General features: G+C 41.3%; 2 protein-coding genes across 2 annotated transcripts in view; both read left to right on the top strand.

Annotated features, from left to right (window-relative positions):
• LOC124134126 (A disintegrin and metalloproteinase with thrombospondin motifs 7-like) overlaps positions 1–10,071 on the top strand; it is a 136,792-nt gene extending 126,721 nt beyond the window's left edge. Inside the window, exons 19-25 of the mRNA XM_046498807.2 lie at positions 49–268; positions 388–540; positions 1,388–2,167; positions 3,183–3,353; positions 4,482–4,628; positions 5,551–5,701; positions 6,914–10,071. Of these exons, the coding sequence (XP_046354763.2) occupies positions 49–268; positions 388–540; positions 1,388–2,167; positions 3,183–3,353; positions 4,482–4,628; positions 5,551–5,701; positions 6,914–7,086 (1,795 nt within the window). The 3' untranslated portion in view covers positions 7,087–10,071. The remainder of the gene's footprint in view (positions 1–48; positions 269–387; positions 541–1,387; positions 2,168–3,182; positions 3,354–4,481; positions 4,629–5,550; positions 5,702–6,913) is intronic.
• Positions 10,072–11,446: 1,375 nt separating this feature from the next.
• LOC124134127 (epoxide hydrolase 4-like) lies at positions 11,447–17,110 on the top strand. Its single transcript, XM_046498808.2, has 6 exons — positions 11,447–11,786; positions 13,081–13,205; positions 13,982–14,094; positions 15,272–15,440; positions 15,568–15,731; positions 16,389–17,110. The coding sequence occupies exons 1-6, from the start codon at positions 11,598–11,600 to the stop codon at positions 16,646–16,648; spliced, it is 1,020 nt and encodes a 339-aa protein (XP_046354764.2). The 5' UTR covers positions 11,447–11,597; the 3' UTR covers positions 16,649–17,110.
• Positions 17,111–20,603: the final 3,493 nt, after the last annotated feature.

Here is a 20,603-nt window from a genome sequence, read left to right as displayed (position 1 = left end):
TAAAGCATTACATGTAGACTTATTATGTTGTAATGTTGTTTTTACAAGATGGTGGACAGGTCCATGGCAGCACTGTTCAGTAACATGTGGAAAGAATGGCATCCATCGCCGCACTGTGATCTGTGTGCGGAGTCTGGGCCCTGATGAGCAGATTGCTCTGGAGGATGAGCCGTGTAAAAGTTTGAACAAACCCACAGAAGTTGAGCCCTGTCGACACAAGGACCCTTGCCCAGGCGACGTAGACTGGCTGCATTCAGAGTGGTCCAAGGTGAGTTGGGAAAGGTAGTCAGCGAAACTGCTAGTCTATCTCATTCAAATCAGATTGTTTACTCCTATATGATGTCTCTCAGGTACACAATAACTATGATAGCCATTTGTGTGTTACAGTGTACCAGCAACCCGTGCGCCACCCAGACCCGCCGGGTGTGGTGCAGTGGAGGGGAGCAGGACATCAAGTGTGACCCCGACTCGAAACCACAGTCGGAGAGGTCATGCAGCAAGTTCACGTGCGGCAAGTGGGAGGTGGAAGATTGGTCAGCTGTGAGTTCATTTCAATACAACCCATCTGCAGAGTGGGATTTGCTTGAATAAATGGAAAAATAATTTGTGCTTTTGCATACAGTGGATTTTTAGATTCACAAACAATTGTCAAGAATTAGAAATAAATACTGGGGCATGGACTGGTAACTCGGATACCCAGTTGGGATAGGTCCTGAGTGGGACCTGGGTACCCACGGGACCACCTAGACCCGTGGTTAGTAATGTGATCTATTGTTTAATGACCATTGCAATAAAATGCAATGGTTATTCTAGAAGTCACTAATGTTTTCTTTCTGACAATGTACGCATCCCTTCTGACTTTTATGTTTGAGTAAAGATAAACATCAGGCAACTTCAGTGTATGCATGATCAGATCATTCCATACATGTATCTAAATAGTTTTGCCAGGCTCTGGTAAAACAATTTACCAAATTGACATTTTGTACCCAACTCTTGAGACCTACAGCACGTACGCGATTAGGGTCAGGTAATAGGGGGTCGGTTACCCAGCTGCTAAATTTAGACTTCTCCCAGTCCTTATAGATACATAGTTTTATCAATAGTGTCTTTTACGAATTTGTTGGCACTGTATTCTACTATGATGGGAGGTGTGCTTCTGTGTAAACCAGTATTGTTTGCCTCTATCCAGGTTAGGCAAAATCTTGATTTTGCCAAGGTAGTTGCATCAAATAGTACCAGTTGACAACAAATGTGTTGTACTATTGTTAATTGTTTTAGGCACAATACGGGTACACATTTTCAAGACTTGTCTACAAACATTGTTTCACTAGAATAATAGTGTGTCTTTTATGCTATAACAATATCTTTTATAAATTCTGCATTTCAGTGTACCCAGACATGTGACGAAGGTGTTCAGTACCGTAACGTCAAGTGCCAGGGTGGCGATAAATGTGACCCGGACCTTGAACCCATTTCGGAGAAAATTTGTCTCGTTCAGAAATGTCCATTGCCTGAAACAACAACACAGGAACCAGATACAGATACAACATTCGACAATAAAATTGCCACAATTGATATGAACACAGATGAAACAACATCAGATGTCAATACTGTTGCCCCAACAACTGATTATGATTTCAAATCTACGATACTAGATACTCAACCAACTGTATCAAGTGGCAACCAGTCATCAGAAGTAACCAACTTAAAGATGTCAACCAATAAAATATCTTTAGGAAGCAGCAACACTGGCATAGGTGGGGAAATAAAAACAGAATCTGGTGAAATAAAACTGGGAGAGTCTAGTATTGATTTAAGCGGGAAAGATAATACTATACTGATTCCTGAAAGCAACATGGACATACCTCATAAACATCGCCATAATCACAATCATCGGAAGCATCATAAAAATAAAGATATCGTCATAAATAACAAACAGTCTGAGAATAATGTCTTAGTTGGAAAAGCTAGCAAAGATAATACTCTCTCACCAACTCATAAGCTGTTCACAAAAAAGACAAGCAACACTCCAATCCATTTTGAATTGAGCACAATAGGGGGAGATAGCTCTGTAACAGCAACTCCCAGTGACAAGCCAGAGGAGCAGGGGACAAAACAGAAAGACAAGACCGTGATGTACTGGTGGCAGACCAGAGAGTGGAGCAAGGTGGGTCAGTGAGTGAGTGGTGCAAGGTGGGTCAGTGAGTGAGTGGTGCAAGGTGGGGCAGTGAGAAGTGCAAGGTGGGTCAGTGGGTGGTGCAAGATTGGGCAGTGAGTGAGTGGTGTAAGGTGAGTGAGTGAGTTTTGTTTGTTTGTTGTGTCATGAGCATCAATCTACGCAATTAGGATACAATGACATGCATCAACCAAGTCAGCGAGCCTGACCACCCTATCCCGCTAGTTGCCTCTTATGACTAGCATAATCGCCTTTTACAAGTATGGGTTGCTGAAGACCTATTCTACCCCAGATCTTCACGGGTGAGAGTGAGTGAGTGAGTGAGTGACTGAGGTTTTACATTGCTTTTGACAATATTCCAGCAAGAACATGGTGCAGATACCAGAAAAAGGCATGACACGTTGAACCCATGTGGGAAATCGAACCTAGACCTCAGATTTGCCAAGTGAACACTTTTACCACTTGGCTACCTTCTCCTCAGCATCAATGAGCAATCTTAATGTGTTTTGGACTGTGATACTCATCGATAAAAGTTTGAAACTCCTTGACTCATGTTGATATGATATATATCAAATTTACTCAGGCAAGGTTCTCTATGAATGTTGATATCTAATAAAATAAACCCCAAATATAGTTTTTAACAATCAGTATCAACTGCATTATTTAACTCCCTAGCTTTCCCAGCACTATACTGAATCTAGGAGCACTTCAACTCTGTAAGGGGCACTGGTTGCCCAGTCATCTCACTATTAGACGAGTAGCACATGGTTTACCTGAAACCTTTCACAGGTTTGAATCCCAATGTGACCTGATTATATTTTTAGGTTTGTCAGCACCAGACCTGTGCTCATGGTTTTCACCAAAGTGGTAAATGTCAAACACTTGCATCACTTTGTTTTTTCCTCCCACATCAGGCCAATATGCTGTGATATAACTTAAACCCAATTCACTTACTCACACGCTTGCTATGTACATACTTGTAAAGTCTATCTACCCTGTCTTGCAGTGTTCCCGTCACTGTGGAGGCGGCACCAAGATGAGGAAGGTGTACTGTGTGGAGGTTAAAACAGGCCGAGAAATACCAGAAGCCTATTGCGATATAACCCTGAAACCCACAGTCAAAGAAGACTGTCATCGTATGCCATGTCTCCGGTGGCAAACAACTCACTGGAATCAGGTAGGAAGTAACAATATTCTTCCCATGTCACAGTGTTTGAAGGCGCCGCTGTGGAGAGTTGCATCCCTTGGGCATGCCAGAAACCTATGATTGTGGGTTCGAATCCCGGTTCGCCACGATTATGTTTCTAGGTTTGTCAGCACCATACCCGTGCTCGTGGGTTTCACCGAAGTGGTAAACGTCTGAGACCTGCATCACTTCGGGCTTTCCTGCCACATTAAGCTGACACGCCGTGATATAACTGGACTACTGTTAAAAGCGGCATTAAACCAAACTCACTCACTCACAGTGTTTAACACTGACCCAAATTTGTCAGTGGTCCAAAGGATAAGGGCATAGAAAAGTCTCCTGGTCCTGTTGGATCTCTAAAGACACAATTCTGCTGACCAAGAAAGGTTTCAAATCACAGATACTTGATCATGTTCATACAAGTGGGCATGTGTGATTGGAATGAGGAACCAGTCAAGAAAGTAATCCACTGTACCACACTGGGTTGTTTAGTCGATCTATCTCTGATTTCGAAAGTCATACGAACTTAGACTAATTTGTCTTTGCCCAAAATAACACTAGACCACCTGACCGGATTTATTTTCTGGTACTAGACTCGGCCAGGCAGACCAGTGTTAGTGTCCACAATGTATATGCTATGGTTTCTTTATTGTGAGGTCACTGGAGACTATAGAAGGAAAACTTATGATTAAGAACAAAAGCAACTGTGATCATATGAATTTTTTATTAACTGAAAATTAATAAGCATGATGATATTGACTATATGTCTTGTTGACATATTGACTTGTAGCTGTTTACATGACAATCATATGTCAAGACAGAACAGGATACATGTAGAGTGATGCTATTTTAAGGCTTATTTCACCATTGCTTATGTTAAGAGCATAAAAAGTGTGAGGTAGAATTTTGAATTTGATTACAAAAAATGAACACAACCAAACATCTTGAAAATCCTACTGGACTTTCTTCAGACAAATTAAGCACCAGTTCACCATAAATCTTGAAAGAATAAGAAAGGAGTCAAAGATGCTATTCTCTATGAGTGCTGTTCTTATGAATTTACTTTATAAAACATATCCCCATGACTTATCCTTATTGTGCATTTATTTCTTGTAACAGTGTTCAGCAACTTGTGGCTATGCTATCCAGAGCCGACATGTGTATTGTCAGACGCCCAACAAGTGTGATCCGCGAGAGAAACCTCCCAAAACTCGGGAGTGTAAACTACAGGCCTGTATCTCCTGGGTCAATGGAGACTGGAGTCAGGTGAGTGATGCAGCTTACAATTAGCAAGTCATTTACAACATGGTGACCACGAATCAAGACTTGATTTGTTTGGCTTGCAGATGTATCACTATGAAGATGCCACAAAACACAATATGACAATCATTTGAACTTATTTCATTGACCCATACATTCAATTTTAGAAAAAAATACAACTCTTTTTATAATACATCACAATTATATAATATTATTGATAATATATTGTTAAACTTTGACAGGGATATTTCACAATAATGACATGTCCATGTTATGAGTAATCAATTTGGTGTATCATGGGTTGGATTCAGATTTAGTCCCAAGCATTGATCTCTTGTTGTTTGAGGTAATTAAAAGTGGGTGGTAAGGTTTTGGAGACTTGGAAATTTGATAAATGCAGTCAGTGTTTGAAATTATACATGGACATCCAGGGTTCTTGTCATTGCAATAATTCTGAAAGTTAAAGATTGAGGGTTCCCTAGATTCAAATACTATGGGAGCAACCTATAAGGACGTTTAATTCCAGCCACTGCAAGACATCACAGCATGATGGCGATATATATATAACGATTAATTCTCTGGACCCCTTCATCACCATAGCTTGTGTTATGGTGATGTCACCATCATGATCTGTGTCATCACTAAGCACAGAAGTCTTCAGCAACCAATGTTTGCCGTAAAAGGCGACTATGCTTGTCATAAAAGGCGACTAACGGGATCAGGTGGTCAGGCTTGCTGACTTGGTTGATGCATGTCATTGATCCCAATTACGTGGATCGATGCTCATGATATTAATCACTGGATTGTCTGGTCCAGACTTGATTATTTATCATATAGCTGGAATATTGCTGAGTGCGGTGTTAAACAACAAACAAACCAACTAAGCACAGAGATACATGAAGTACAGATGGTGTGCTTGTTGTTGCAGTGTTCGCAGACGTGTGGGGGTGGGCAGCAGGTGCGCTTGGTGCAGTGCGTCAACCTCACATCCCAGCAGTCTGCAAATGGATGTGATGCTAGTCTCAAACCCAAACAACAGGAATCCTGCAACACAGACTCCTGCCCGGTGGAGAATGCTGGTATGAAAGCTCTATACTTCTTCTAAGACTTTTGTATATTTTTGAGCAGTGGAAGAGATAAGTTCTGTTGCCATGAGGAAGAACATACATATTGTGTGACTCCACCCCGGTCCCTCATCTCTCCCCCTCCCCTCATCTATCACCCTCCACCCTTTCCAAAGCACTCCCCCAACCCCACATCTCTCTTCCTCAAGTCCTTCCCTCCCCCTCATCCTCCTTTCCTTCCCTCACCTCACACCCTCCACCCCTTACCAAGGTTTTGCCTAGACTTACAAAAGTGGGGGTCCAAAGGATCCTCAATGATAAATTTTATGGGTCCTTGCAGGCAATATGAGGTTCCTGTAAAGTAATGAAATGTTGTGTACTGTACATTTTGATAATTACTTTACTTTAATGATCATGTGGACAGTAGTCATGATTGATAGGTGAAATAACAGAAACCCACAACTGCTCTTGATGCACTTAAATTGTATATGAATGTGCGTCCCTGGGCAAGCAGTATATGTTTTTCTGCGTCCCTTCTCTCCATTTGTGCGTACTGGATGTACATTTGTCCGTCATGTAAAACACTGCCTTACCCTCATCTCTCATCCTCCCCCCTGGTCTTCCATTCCATCCCCTCATCAGCCATCCCTCATATGCATTGTCTACCCATTCCCTTTTTTGCACTCTCCCATCATCCTGCTTTGCCCCTCCCACTATACCATGACCCTCCCCCTTTCCTTGGGACCCCCTCCCCCTCCTCCCTCCACTCAGGTTTTATGTATTTGTCACACTTGCCTCAGTAGATGTCCCGTTGTTCACTCCTCAGAGGTTGTTGTTTTAGAATATATAATTAAGAATGATACACATAATGTTTTCCTGCAAATGCCCCCATGGGGTTAGAATAGTTCCCAGCACACTGGGCTAGTTGTAAGAGGCAACTTAATGCACCATCGTATGACTGCATATCATCAAATGATCATTTGCAGGTCACAATAATACAGCTGAAATATTTTCACTTGCTTGATAACGGTGTTAGGACCTACACCGACATGTCGCTCCTAATTGTAATAAAGAAGTTGTTCATCCACATATCGTATTCTTACTTAGCTGAAATATTGCCGAGTGTGGCGTTAAACAAAACTACCGCCGGCTGGAAATTTGTGAATAATTAAATAGATATGTAATATGAAATAAAATTATTATTTATGATTTTTTATTCCGTTCCAGCCTATTCCATTACCTGTGAATCTAATGAAATGAGCTATCGAGTGTGCAAAATGTTAAAGAAGCTGAAGCACTGTGACAAGGCATACGTACGTGCCAAGTGTTGTCGTACATGTGGAAAGCATCGCAGAGACAAGTCTCAGAAACCCACAATAAGAAGAATCAGCCGAAGATAACACTCAGTGTTGAGATCTGATGTTTGAAACATGTGAGAAGTGCTCAATGGGCGGGGCTTGTCCTGCTCTGTTCTGATTGGTCAATCAGTATGGTGACAACAGTTGCTCGACAGCTGCCAAATACCATGATAGACAAGTTGGACAATTGTTGCATATTGTAGATAATTGTGATTCCCATTTCACCATTGTCACAGTCAGTTCTACATCTACACAAAAATAGAATGTCTTTTGTTATGTTTGATATTTTGAATGACAAGACTAGCCCATTGTGGAGAAGTGACTGACGTTTGGATGTTGTTGATTTCATTACATTGAGGTCATAATACTCTGTGATCAGCGGGTATTTAGTGGAGAAACTGATATTGCAGTGTTATCATTCTCTAACCTTTCTCCAGACACTTTCATTGGATAGTGAAATCCAAATCTGATTGGCTGATGAAACAATGGCCGTGATTGGATAAAGTGTGTTCAGTGACAGGATGTGTTGCATATTATGAGTATGTGCAATGGTAATCCCAATGTGTGTTCCCTGTTGGACAGAGAACGGTCAACACAAGGAGCTTGTGTGTGTTGACCAGTGAGACGATAGTGCTGCAGCAGCAGCAGTGTGTTAGACACCTCCAACGATGTACGCCCTGGACCCAGTGCCCCGACATGGCGCCACAGCCTATGACTTCATAGGCTGAGAACAACTCATTGTTTAACTAATTTCATTGGGTTCTGACATATTGATCCTTGGATATACACATCTTTGATATAAAAACTGCAGAGTTTTAATTGAAGTTTGAATATGCTTTACAATAGACATTCTTTGTACTTCAAATGCTTTTTCATTATTTCTGTTTTATTAGGGATTGGATAGTAAATACAATGAAATATGGTCATTCATGAATCTGTTTGTATGGATACCCATCCTTTTGGGTGATTACATTAAGAGGACAGAATACAAAGGATATTTCTTCGTTCTGGTGATTTTGTTAACTTAGAAAATTGTTAATCTCACTGCTAACAGTACCACCCAGGTTAATGGGATTTCACAGCATAGCCAAAGATTAACCTTTGTAAGTGTAAACAGTGCCATCAATGGATTCCTTACATAGATTTCAATCTATGATGTTTTTATGTTGTTTAATTTTGTTTAGTTTCAGAAGTCTGGTTAATTGTTATCCCTTCTTTGGACAGGAACAGAACCCATGGAATTTGAATGAGATCCTTGTTAATAGACTTACACCATTCCCTGAGTTTGTCAAAGGTCTTGCAGTCATGCTGGGCACTGTCCAAATTGGGCTACTATCATAATTAGACTAGGTACATCACAGTCAAGCTTTATGTGTTTAGAACTTTACCAATCAACAATACATGGCATCACATGGCAAATTTGCTTTTCAAGGACACATCATGTAACTTTGATGAATTTATATACCTATGGCTTTTCCAACCTTTGCAAGTTCGTCTTACATAAAGTGAAATAAAGTCGGCAAACTTTAATAATGACTTCAGTATGTGCTTATGTGATAATTTTATATTGTAACAGGATATTTGTTGGGAATGCCTTAGCAACTTTCTGTTCTAATTTAATTTTTTATGTTTGTCTTGTTATATGTTTGTTCTGAAAGTCTGAGCAGTAGCTGATGGTGATTGCTAATTTCTAATGGATCCTCGCAGAATACAGATTTTACATTTGTTGGTGCTATCTAGTAGATCTATGAAGAGTCAGAATCAACTCAAATACTTCATTAAATGTTATCAGGATTTATACCCCTAGATAATGCCTCAGCACTGATGTATATAATTTTGCAGTCAATACCTCTGATTTTAAGGTCTATATTGAATCTTAGAACAATCAAAGTACCAACAGATGCTTTATTTTGTTTTTGTAGGGTTTGTACGTTTTTATCAGCTTTGTGTTTCACTACATTCTGTCTTCGTTTGTTAAGACCAAATCTGAAATGGCCAACATGTATCTTTTGTTATCTGTGATAAGCCAACAATGTCAGTTATACTGAGGAATAGTCCAGTTTCATAAACACAATTTGTTATCTGTTACACCTAAGAGATATGTTTTATATCACAAAGGATGTATTATAAGAGTCAAAAGAAGACTTAACTGATCATTTAAGAAAATAAGGGAATTTTTTGGAAATTGTTGCATATTCAACAATGGAATGTTTTGGAATGGAAACAATAATAATATAATGTGTCAAAACACTCCTATTTTAGGTTTACATGACAAGTATGTTATATTCATACACATAAAATATACATGAGCAAGTCTCTGAGCTAAGATGTAGGTAACAAATTAGATGAAAAGATTAACTTACGGTAGGCCTTATTGTCTCCAGAATTATGTAAAATCTGCATCTTTTAGTCATACGTCTCTGCTAATGATCACATAAGAAGTTCACAACTGGACTAGAAAAGGCTAGTAGTCAGTCATATGTAAACATGTCTTCAAAAAAGTTAAATATCACTATATTAAAGTTTCCAGATCTTACAAATTTGTCATTAGCCTTTAATATGCATCATCATTTTTACTATTACAGCATAAAATAACATTGGAAGAAATTCAAACCATGTCATAAAATTCTGATTAAAGACATTTTTATTCCCATAATTCCCATAGTATACAAAGGGATTTAACGTTCACTAACTGAGCTTGTAGCCAGTGACATTTTTAAGAGGGACCTTGATAAATATTAGATCTGAATATTTCTGATGTTTCAGTGACCCCAAGGTGATAGTGTCAGTGCATGGTAAGGTCAGCTGTATAGTTATAGGGACTGTCTGGTAGGTCAGTTTGTCATTCTTCACATAATGTTGTATCTGGTGTGCATATTGTTCTACTTCGTCTACACTTGTCCCATTGTGTCTACAGCTGTTCAGTTAGGCTTCTTGAGTGGCCATACAAGACAACTAATGATTGTACAAGTAACATAATATTGTTTTGTTGCATTGAAGAAAAATAAAAATCAAACATGCTGAAAACTGTTTTTTGTTATTTATGAAGGTGGCCTTGGGACACCCTAGTGGGTAAATCACTTGCTTGTTATACTGAGTCGCAGGTTTGATTCCTCATATGGGTACAGTGTGTGAAGTGACTATGCTTGTCGTAAAAGGCGACTAACAGGATCGGGTGGTCAGGCTTGCTGATATTGTTGATGCATGTCGTCGATCCCAATAGTGTGGATCGATGTTCATGATGTCAATCACTGGATTGTCTGGTCCAGACTCAATTATTTACAAGCGAGCCTGACCACTGATCCCGTTGGTCAACAAGCAAACAAGCAAACAATGTAAAATTGTAAAAAGTATCTACTTGCAAGTGAATGCAATACATTTTCAGCTTGATTGGAAGACATTCCCAAATGTGAGCTATCCGAGCAGATGACGCACTAAGGGACGTAACTCCAATTCCTTAGCACCCAGGCTATCGACCGCCAATTCCAAATGCACACGTCATACGTCATATATGTAATACGGGTCTGGTATCTATGTTGGCTCTACCGCACATGCAGAATGCCTCATATTGCCATATCATTGATAGGTATGTGATCTAATTTAGCCGTGTCCCTTGTTGGGATTCTCGTTTAGAAAGAGTCACATGGAACCAATGCTTGTCGTCATAGTCTTCTAAACATGATGATAAGTGTCGTATGTGTGGCTGAGGCATTGCCTACGACTGTCAGATTCAGAAAAGCACACTCGTGTTTGCAAGGATTGCCATAAGAGGCAACGATGCTTGTCGTAAGAGGCGACAAATGGGATCGCGGGTGGTCAGGCTCGCTGACTTTAAAGGTTGATGCATGTCATCGTATCCCAATTGCGTGGATCGATGCTCATGATGTCTATCCCTAGATTGTCTTGACCAGACTCGATTATTTACAGACCGCCGTCATATGGCTGGAATATTGCTGAGTGCGGCGTTAAACAACAAACAAACAAAACAAAACTTCCGCCGCAACGCTGTGCCGCGCGACTGTTCAAAGCATACCTAAAATCTTTGCGGATTGACTGCCGCATGTGCATTGTCTTCTCCGAGGTCCGCATTCTGACAATCAATGGCAACATTCAGAGACCATATAATAGATCTTTTATATGGTCTCTGCAACATTGTACTATTTTAGGTTGTATCAGTCCAGAGTATGTCTCTGATCCGTAAATGATAATTGCTTGTTAACTCCCTCGCAACATGTTTTCATAGAAACACCGGTTTCCATCTCAGAAATAACTGTTATAACTACAAAGGTATTAATCGATGTGTGTATGAAAACCGCCTTGACATGTTTGAACAGATCGTCTCTGTTCCAACAGAGAGAAGCGTGTATACAATATCCTTGACCTTTGACCACATGTCCGCCTGACATGCGCCTGACAACGTCATGTATGATAACAGAGCTCCTTGAAGTGATAACTGACAATGTAATCCGATTTCGGCGTGAAATCCTGTCCCGGTTACAGTTACAACTGAGAGGTTGGCTACGAGGGGCCTGAGTCTACCACAGCGAAAAAACATGGGGCTGAGGGAGTGTGTCACGACTGCCATTGCCTGTTCGATAGGATGCTTCCTGTCACTTTTCGTGCTGATACGTATGGTTATTGTTATCGTGAAATCTCGTGGGAGGATTTCATGGAAGAGGCGCGACATGCCGGACTGTCTGCGTGACCCAGCTTTGGGCACGCACAACTACGTGCATCTTGAGGTAAGAGGTTGTGGCGGGATGTTTAAACTTGATGTAGCAATGAAACGTCATGTTAACGGTAGACTTATTGGATTTGAAAGACCGAAATTATTATATGTTATAAAACAGTACACATAGCGTCAGCCTACAGCTATACAAAGCAAGACCGACTTGACCTTTTTCTGATTTCACATTGTTTAATATCAGTCCTAGACTTACATCCAGTCTCTGTAATGAACATATCCTACAGAATAAAGTTTTTAAATTATCTTAAAAAGAATACAATAAAAAGGCACCCGGAGTCTCTCTTCATACTGCAGTAATCTAGACTTGCCAAACATTATATATTTGCATGGGCATATTGGATATATTTGTATCAGGGTCTGTGTGACAGATTATATCAGTCACTACTTGCGATATTCCACCAATCATTAATTCTGATCATTCTCTCATTTCTTGTCCTTTTAAAACGTTTTCTAGTTTGGTGAAGGGAACAGGTTCTGGGAAATTCAACAATTCTCTTTTACGTGACAGAAAATATATTAAACGTTTTTGTTTGTTTGTTGTTTAACGCTGTACTCAGCAATATTCCAGCTATATGACGGCGGTCTGTAAATAATCGAGTCTGGACCAGACAATCCAGTGATTAATATCATGAGCATCAATCCACGCAATTGGGATCGATGACATGCAGCAACCAAGTCAGCGAGCCTGACCACCCGATCCCGTTAGTCGCCTTTTACGACAAGCATAGTCACCTTTTACGGCAAGTATGGGTTGCTGAAGACCTATTCTACCCCGGCGTCTTCACGGGCCCATGCAATTGGGATTCGACTCACTCACTCCCTCCTCCCACTGTAGGCTGACACGCCGTGATATAACTGGAAATCTGTTCAATGCGGCATTAAAACCTCACTCACTCACTAGAGCAGGATAGGTCTTCATGCTCTTCTTAAGTGACAACTATAATTGGATCAGATGGTTGAAACATATGACCAGGCTGATGGTGTTATCGTGTACGCCGACGGCGTGGCTCGCTGTTCGTTTTACGAACAACGAGTTTGACTTGTCCAGACATTTACAGTTTTCAGCGAAATAGCAGTATTACTGCTCGCTTCCTTCATTAAGACACTTCATTAATAATACAGTTGTATTTGCAAAGTTGATTTACGACAATTCTAAAAAAAACATAACAACTTTGTATGACATCATAAACCATCTCTTTCATTGATTACAGCACGTCAACATACTTATGTTGCCACTTACAGCTGGATAAACGTATGACCCATAAACAAAGAGTTATCTCCCCTAACAGCACGTCCGCCTCCACTATGTCGCTGCCGGGGACGAGGATAAGCCGCTGATGTTGATGGTACATGGCTTTCCTGAGTTCTGGTTTTCGTGGCGTTATCAGATTAGAGAGTTCAAGAAAGACTACAGGTGGGCTCCCCTGACTACAAAAGGAACACATCCGCTTCAAGCATTCTTCAATGAGACCCGTGAGAATCCGGGGTAGAATAGGTTTTCAGCAACCCATGCTTGCCGTAAAAGGTGACTCTGCTTGTCGTAAAAGGCGACTAACGGGATCGGGTGGTCAGGCTCGCTGACTTGGTTGCTGCATCAGCATGTCATCGATTCCAATTGCGTGGATCGATGCCATGATATTAATCACTGGATTGTCTGGTCCAGACTCGATTATTAACAGACCGCCGTCATATAGCTGGAATATTGCTGAGTGCGGCGTTAAACAACAAACCAACCAACCGACCATTCTTCAATGAATCCTATTATATTGGTTCAACAATAGTTCCTTTGTTTACCTTTCTTGAAAGTCTCTGAATGAAACACTTAAAGGCTCAGCAACTCCTGATAAGTTCCTTTCCTCAGGTGTCAGGATCCGCACGTCGTTGGTTCGAATTCCATAGTAGTTTATCAGCACCAAACCAGTGTTCATTTTCTGACACACCGTGGTATACCTGAAACCATGTTCCAGTGGTCTTAAATCGCAACCCAACTCACTCCGTGACTCACCAAGTTAATATCCAAGATACTGATAACTGTATGTTTATGGATAGTTTGTACTGCCAACTATATCGTGATGGTAGCAAATCACAGCTCAACTAAACATTAAATGATGCTCGGAACTTTTTTTCCCTCTCTCTCTCTCTCTCGCTCTCTCTCTCGCTCTCTCTCGCTAAACTGTACTTTCTCCCCAGAGTGGTTGCCATCGACCAACGGGGGTATTCGGAGTCGGACGCGCCCTCTGGTGTCAACAGCTACAACGTTGGTGAATTAGCCAATGACATCAAACAGCTCATACCAGCTTTAGGTAGGTTCGTAAATTGTATCCAAGCCATTGCTGAAAATAGTAGACCTGCACGATTGTCAGATCTTTGAAAGGAGGACATGGGTGGCTCAGTCGTCTGAGGCGCCGCATTGCACTCTGCAGAGTTCTCCTTGGACGTGCCAGACGCTTGACAATCGTGGGTTGATCAGCTGACACAGTAAACTGATATCCTGTGATACAACTGAAGTACTTTTGAAAGCCCTTAAGCCCAGTACACTCGCTCACTCGTTTAAACCTTACTTGACTTGTCTGTTTCCATCGTTAATTCACAGGTTTTGTATTTATCCCCCATCAAAATACCGACTACACCGGATATCGGCTCAATGATTTCAGGGTGATGGATGGAAGTAGTGTATACATAACCTGTGAAGTATTAACGATGGTCTGTGTATGAAAGTGGAGTACATGCACAGCCGATCAAGCGGACTATATGTTTCTTTCACTCTTGAGAGACAGAAACTGGTCATCAGGATCTTGTATGAAGTGTGTGACCTCCATGTTGATATGAGACTTCAGGCTACAAGTCGTGTGTGTGTGTTCGTGGGCCATGGTCTTGTATGTTGATATATGATTGCAGGCTACAAGTCGTGTGTGTTGGTGGGCCACGAACTTGTATGTTGATATATGATTGCAGGCTACAAGTCGTGTGTGTTGGTGGGCCATGTTGTTGCATGTTGATGTGTGATTACAGGCTACAAGTCGTGTGTGTGTGTTGTCGGGCCATGGTCTTGCATGTTGATGTATGATTGCAGGCTACAAGTCGTGTGTGTTGGTGGGCCACGAACTTGTATGTTGATATATGATTGCAGGCTACAAGTCGTGTGTGTTGGTGGGCCATGTTGTTGCATGTTGATGTGTGATTACAGGCTACAAGTCGTGTGTGTGTGTTGTCGGGCCATGGCCTTGTATGTTGATGTGTGATTACAGGCTACAAGTCGTGTGTGTTGGTGGACCATGTTGTTGCATGTTGATGTGTGATTACAGGCTACAAGTCGTGTGTGTGTGTTGTCGGGCCATGGTCTTGTATGTTGATGTATGATTGCAGGCTACAAGTCGTGTGTGTTGGTGGGCCACGAACTTGTATGTTGATATATGATTGCAGGCTACAAGTCCTGTATGTTGGTGGACCATGATGTTTCATGTTGATTTGTGATTACAGGCTACAAGTCGTGTGTGCTGGTGGGCCATGACTGGGGCGGCGCTGCAGCGTGGACAGTGGCCGGAATCTACCCTGAGCTGGTGGACAAGCTGATCATCATGAACTGCCCGCACCCTCTGTCCTTCACGAAATACGTCGCAACACACATGGCCCAGTTCAGGAAGTCTTGGTACGTCTGATGCATGTAATAATATTGGTTAAAAATAATTTGATTTTTTAGTCACAGTTTTGGGTAAAATTTCAAAATTTCAAGGAACATGCCCCTCCAGTCTGTACACGTTCGTCTTCACTCGTAGGTACATGTTCTTCTTCTACGTTCCCCTGTTGCCGGAGCTGTACTTCTGTATCCGGGACAGGAAGATGTTGGAAGTTGCTCTCACGGGCAGCATCATGGGGGTTCGCTGTACGAAGTTCTCACCGGATGAAATAGAGGCTTATAAGTTTGCCTTCCCAACATTAGGTAAGAGGCAGTTTTACATTCAAAGAAATGAAACCCAACTCAATCTCATCTAAGTCAGATCTTTACTCTGATACTATACCTCTCTGAGGACACGCCCTCAGAAGGTCGAGTCAGGTGAACCATCAGAATTTTGACCGCGCAAGGAACAATGCATGGGTTCAGATGTCTGCCTTTTAAAACGATTCTACTCCATTCAGAAGTTTCGATTTGTACAAATGAAAATCCAAACAGAACACTAATTTCCCTTTGATCCTACTTCCCTTTTGGGTGTAGATTCTATGTCGCCGAAAAACGACAGGGTGTATAGCATATCCACAGCATTAAAATGACGCAGCTTTATGTTTTGACCTTGAGATAAGTCTGGTCTGAATGCTTCGCTCACACGTACCGAGAACGATGGAACCTTTACGCTGATGGTCGGATTAGATAGTTCACCTAACGCGACCTTCTTGGGACGACTTCGCTGATCTTTACAAAGAGGGGTATGATATTGGAGTGAAAGATATGATTTTAATGAGATTGATCCCAGAGGCGTTAATCCCATTGCGCTCGATCATACCACACTTTCACCATGTTGCCTAATAAAAAGGAATAAAAATCATTCGTTTATTAATAATTAATAAATAATATACATGCACACGCGCTTGTCACTTCCAGGCAGCTTTACCGGCCCCGTCAACTACATCCGGGCAGTTACACGCACCGTGCCACCACGCCAGAAGAAGATAACTGCCCCTACCCTTCTGATCTGGGGGTGCCAGGACGGGGCGTTGGAAAAAGGACTTGCCCCACTGGCAGGGAAATACACCGACTCTCTGACCATTAAGTATGTGGATGACTCCAGTCATTGGGTGCAGATGGACTGTCCAGACGTTGTCAACGCCCATATGAGAGACTTTTTAAGCGTACCTTCGTAAAGCTACTTCTTTGGAGGGTGCAGCAAATCTGGTGTATACGAATACGTCTTTAAAGAGGACTGAGTTATACCCAATTGGTAGTCCCAGCTTGTTCGAGCCATTTACATACACGGATGTACATACACGATGTCAATCTAGCAGTTAAATATCACCGTAATTACACACTTACAAAGACTCAGTTTCACATATGACACAAATTACAAAACCCCTCTTTTCCTCTCTGTGGATCCGACAGTGAAGATTGTTCATGAACAGTGGGTGAACATATTGGGGTTGTTTAGATCCTAATTAATTAACAACCATGACATGTTTAGTGCTAATAGCTAATATTCAATATTGCTGACTCACGCATAGGAAATATCAAATGTTAATTTGAGTGGGCTATTTTACATGCTTTTGTGTAATTTTCATTTTACCATTCCAGAATATGAAATGCTTTTTATAAAAGGATTTTGACTCCTGTATTTGTTTTACATTTTCACAAAGCTGATAATGCCAGCGGATTTTCTTGGTTTACAGAAAAACGCCCTTAACTAATTAGTAGTGAAAATATATGTCTAAAAGCAGTGAAGGGACCCAAACATGTTATTAATCTGAATGTTATATGCATGTATGAATAGTTACTACTTTACATCCTGTGTTCTGCGTAGTTAAATAATGGTCCATAATGTAGCCTTGTGGTTAAAGCGTTCGCTCTTCAACCCAAAGACCTTAGTTTGATTCCCCGTACAATATGTGGAGACAACTTCTGGTGTCCCCCGCCGTGATATTGCAGGAATATTCTTAAAAAAACCGTCCTTAGACCATACTCGCTTACCAAGTAAAATAAAGTAGGAAAAACACTTGCAGCAACTCCCACTATAGGTATATCAACTTAAAGTGAATGTTCCAGCTATATCACTGCAGTATGGGTGTGAGTGAGTCAGTGAGTATGGTTTTACGCCGCTTTTAGCAATATTCCAGCAATATCACGGCGGGGGACACCAGAAATGGGCTTCACACATTGTACCCTTGTCGGGAATCGAACCCGGGTCTTCGGCGTGACGAGCGAACGCTTTAACCACTAGGCTACCCGACCGCCACCACTGCAGTATGGAAATAATGGAGTGTGGACCAAACAAACCATTATGTGGACAGCAGGAAAGGCGACCTGTAACGTCGGGGTACTATTTCAAGCCTTTCTTTCGGTACTAGATTTCAAAGCGATGTTAGTTGGCCACTTGATACAAACTACAGACGTTCACCACTGACGCTTCCGCTCCTGCAGATAATATTTATAACATCGAAGATTGAAGTCTCATCGAATTTTCATTTTTTTGTGCTTAAAGGGGCACTGATCTTAATCAATTCCCCGGGAATGTTATTGTTTTCCCCCGTGAGTACCCGGATGATATAGCAGAAACCTTGACTAGTTCGCAACCTGTGCTGCGCAATTCGTAAGCGCATTTGTCACTTTTATTGATAGTATAAGGGCATATGGTCACATTGATCAACAAAATGAAATACAGTTTTGGAAATAATAAGGAAATGTAGGTATCTTTGTGTGTAGCATCGGTAATGGTGACGAAGTTTTGATGAGTCCCTTGCTTGGTAATTGTGCGATTTTCGTTTACACTATTTTGACTTGCAACACAAAGAAATATTTCTCCTGAGTATTGCTAATTTTATCGTGTTTATATTTTTACAGTCAAAATGTGCAAAATTTTCACTTAGGAAATTTATTAAACGCCTGAATTTTCAGTTATTTTACAAAATGACTGAAAATTGTGTCCATCTGTATTATTATGACAACGAATTCCAAACATTTTTATGTTTAATATCATGACCAAGAGACTAAATAATGTTACGATGAAAAGTACATTTCTATAATGTTTGGCTTCTAATCCTACATAATAATCTATTGTGATGTTTTAGGCCCTATTGATCGTCTTAATCAATTTGGGTCAATCTGTTAAAGAAATGGACAGATTTTTCAGTCAAAATGACTGATATATTTACACATTTTATAAATTGCCGGAGAGAATCATATTTTACAAATTGACTTATATACAAAGGAAAAGACTTGTGAAAACAACGTCTATCGCGCATCGAAGAATTTCCCAACCAAGACGTAAGGAACAAGAATGAATATGTCCAATGCTACTGCAAATGAAGGAAAACAAAATGCGAATATCATTATTACAACCTACCAAATTTATGTGTATAATTTTAGGCAGCTTCCTTGTTCGAGGAATGTATCCGTGAATATCCACACAAAGGAACAATATCCCAAACGTCTGCAGCTGTACAAAGAAACGTATTCGATGTCACGTGTCTCTGTAACCATCAAATATTTTAAATTATATATACTGCGTCAAATTAAAAACTTCACATTTTTAAAAGTAATCCCATATTTGATATACAACGGACAAATGTATCAGAGAAGGTAATTTTTAATCATTAATGTCCAAAGAAGGATTTTAATTAACGGTGGTAACCATAATTTGTTCCAAGCACCTACGGTATTCGGTAATAACATCAACAGTTTAAATCATAAGTCCCAAGCACGAGAATCTGATGGCACACAAGTTAAGTAGCGTGTATGGCCACCATGTGCGTTGACAACTGCCGCACAACGCCTCCTCGTGGACCTTGTGATGCTTGTGAACACATGATTGGGAAGACGACGCCATTGCTGCTGCAAAATGGTGCAAAGATCTTGCAAATTCTGTGGTTGGTTCTAGAGAGTGCGCAGACTTCTGCCAAGAGCATCCCAGACGTGTTCGATGGGATTGAGGTCGGTAGACCTTGACGGCCAGTCCATGACGTTGACTAAAGGAAATTCCTTGTCCAAATTGCTGTGTGGGGTCTGGCTTTGTTGGTTGGAAGATCAAACCGGGTCCATGTGCTGCCATAAAAGGCAGAAGTTCTGGTGCCAGTACCTGGTCGCGGTAAGCAGCAGCGTTGAGGTTGCCACGGATGACAAGAAGCCTGGAACGTGCATTGCCACAGAAAGCACCCCGCACCATGACACTTCCGCCTCGAAATCTGTCAACTTCCTGTACACAACACTGGGCGTAACGTTCATGACGGCGCCTCCACACTCTCGCCCTACCATCAGCAAATCGAAGATTAAATCGAGATTCATCACTGAAGACGACTTGATTCCAATTCCTCTGAGTGCATCGTAAGTGTCGCTGTGCCCACAATTGACGTTGACGTCTGTGTAATTGAGTCAGAATCGGCCCGCAGTATGGCCGTCGTGCTTGAAGGTGAGCAGTTCTCAGACGGTTTCGAACAGTTTGCGCACTCAGTCTACCCCTAAACAGTTCATTTCTGGTTGATGTAGCCGTCAAAAATCGGTTACGGAGGTGACGTAAGACAATCTGACGTTCCTCTGCATGTGACGTCACACGTGGTCGACCTGGCCGAGGGCGATCAGCGGTGGTACCCGTTTGCTGTAGACGCGTCTGTAAATCATAAACAGTCCGTCGACTACAACCCATCGTCCTTGCGACTTCAGCTACGGACGTTCCCGTCTGCAACATGCCGATGGCACGTTCACGTTGCACATTTGAAAGGCGTGGCATGACAAATGGCCGTAAAGACTTTTGTTTTCATGTGTTTTTCTGTTTTTGTTAATGACTGCTAATAAGTATGGCTGAAAACACGTGCGGCCACGTGACCAGTTGCACGTGAAAAAACACTTTTGCCACTATAGTGCTGTGCACATGATTTTGATCGATTCACCTGCACAAAAACGGGTGTTATCTGAAGACAATACGTGGTCATTACTGTTTAAATACACAATAAGGGCCCACAATGATAACTGGTCAAAATGTTAAAATTTTAGGATTGTGAAGTTTTTAATTTGGTTCAGTATATATCGTTTCGGGATATTATAACCCGTGTTTGTTTCTCAACTGATAACTTAGGTGTCAAGTCTCAAAGGTCGGCTAAGAAAGCCCACGTGATA

Source organism: Haliotis rufescens, unplaced genomic scaffold, assembly GCF_023055435.1.
Source record: "Haliotis rufescens isolate VD_foot unplaced genomic scaffold, xgHalRufe1.0.p SCAF_1, whole genome shotgun sequence".
NCBI classification, from domain to species: domain Eukaryota; kingdom Metazoa; phylum Mollusca; class Gastropoda; order Lepetellida; family Haliotidae; genus Haliotis; species Haliotis rufescens.
This window is presented reverse-complemented; position numbering and strand designations above follow the sequence as displayed.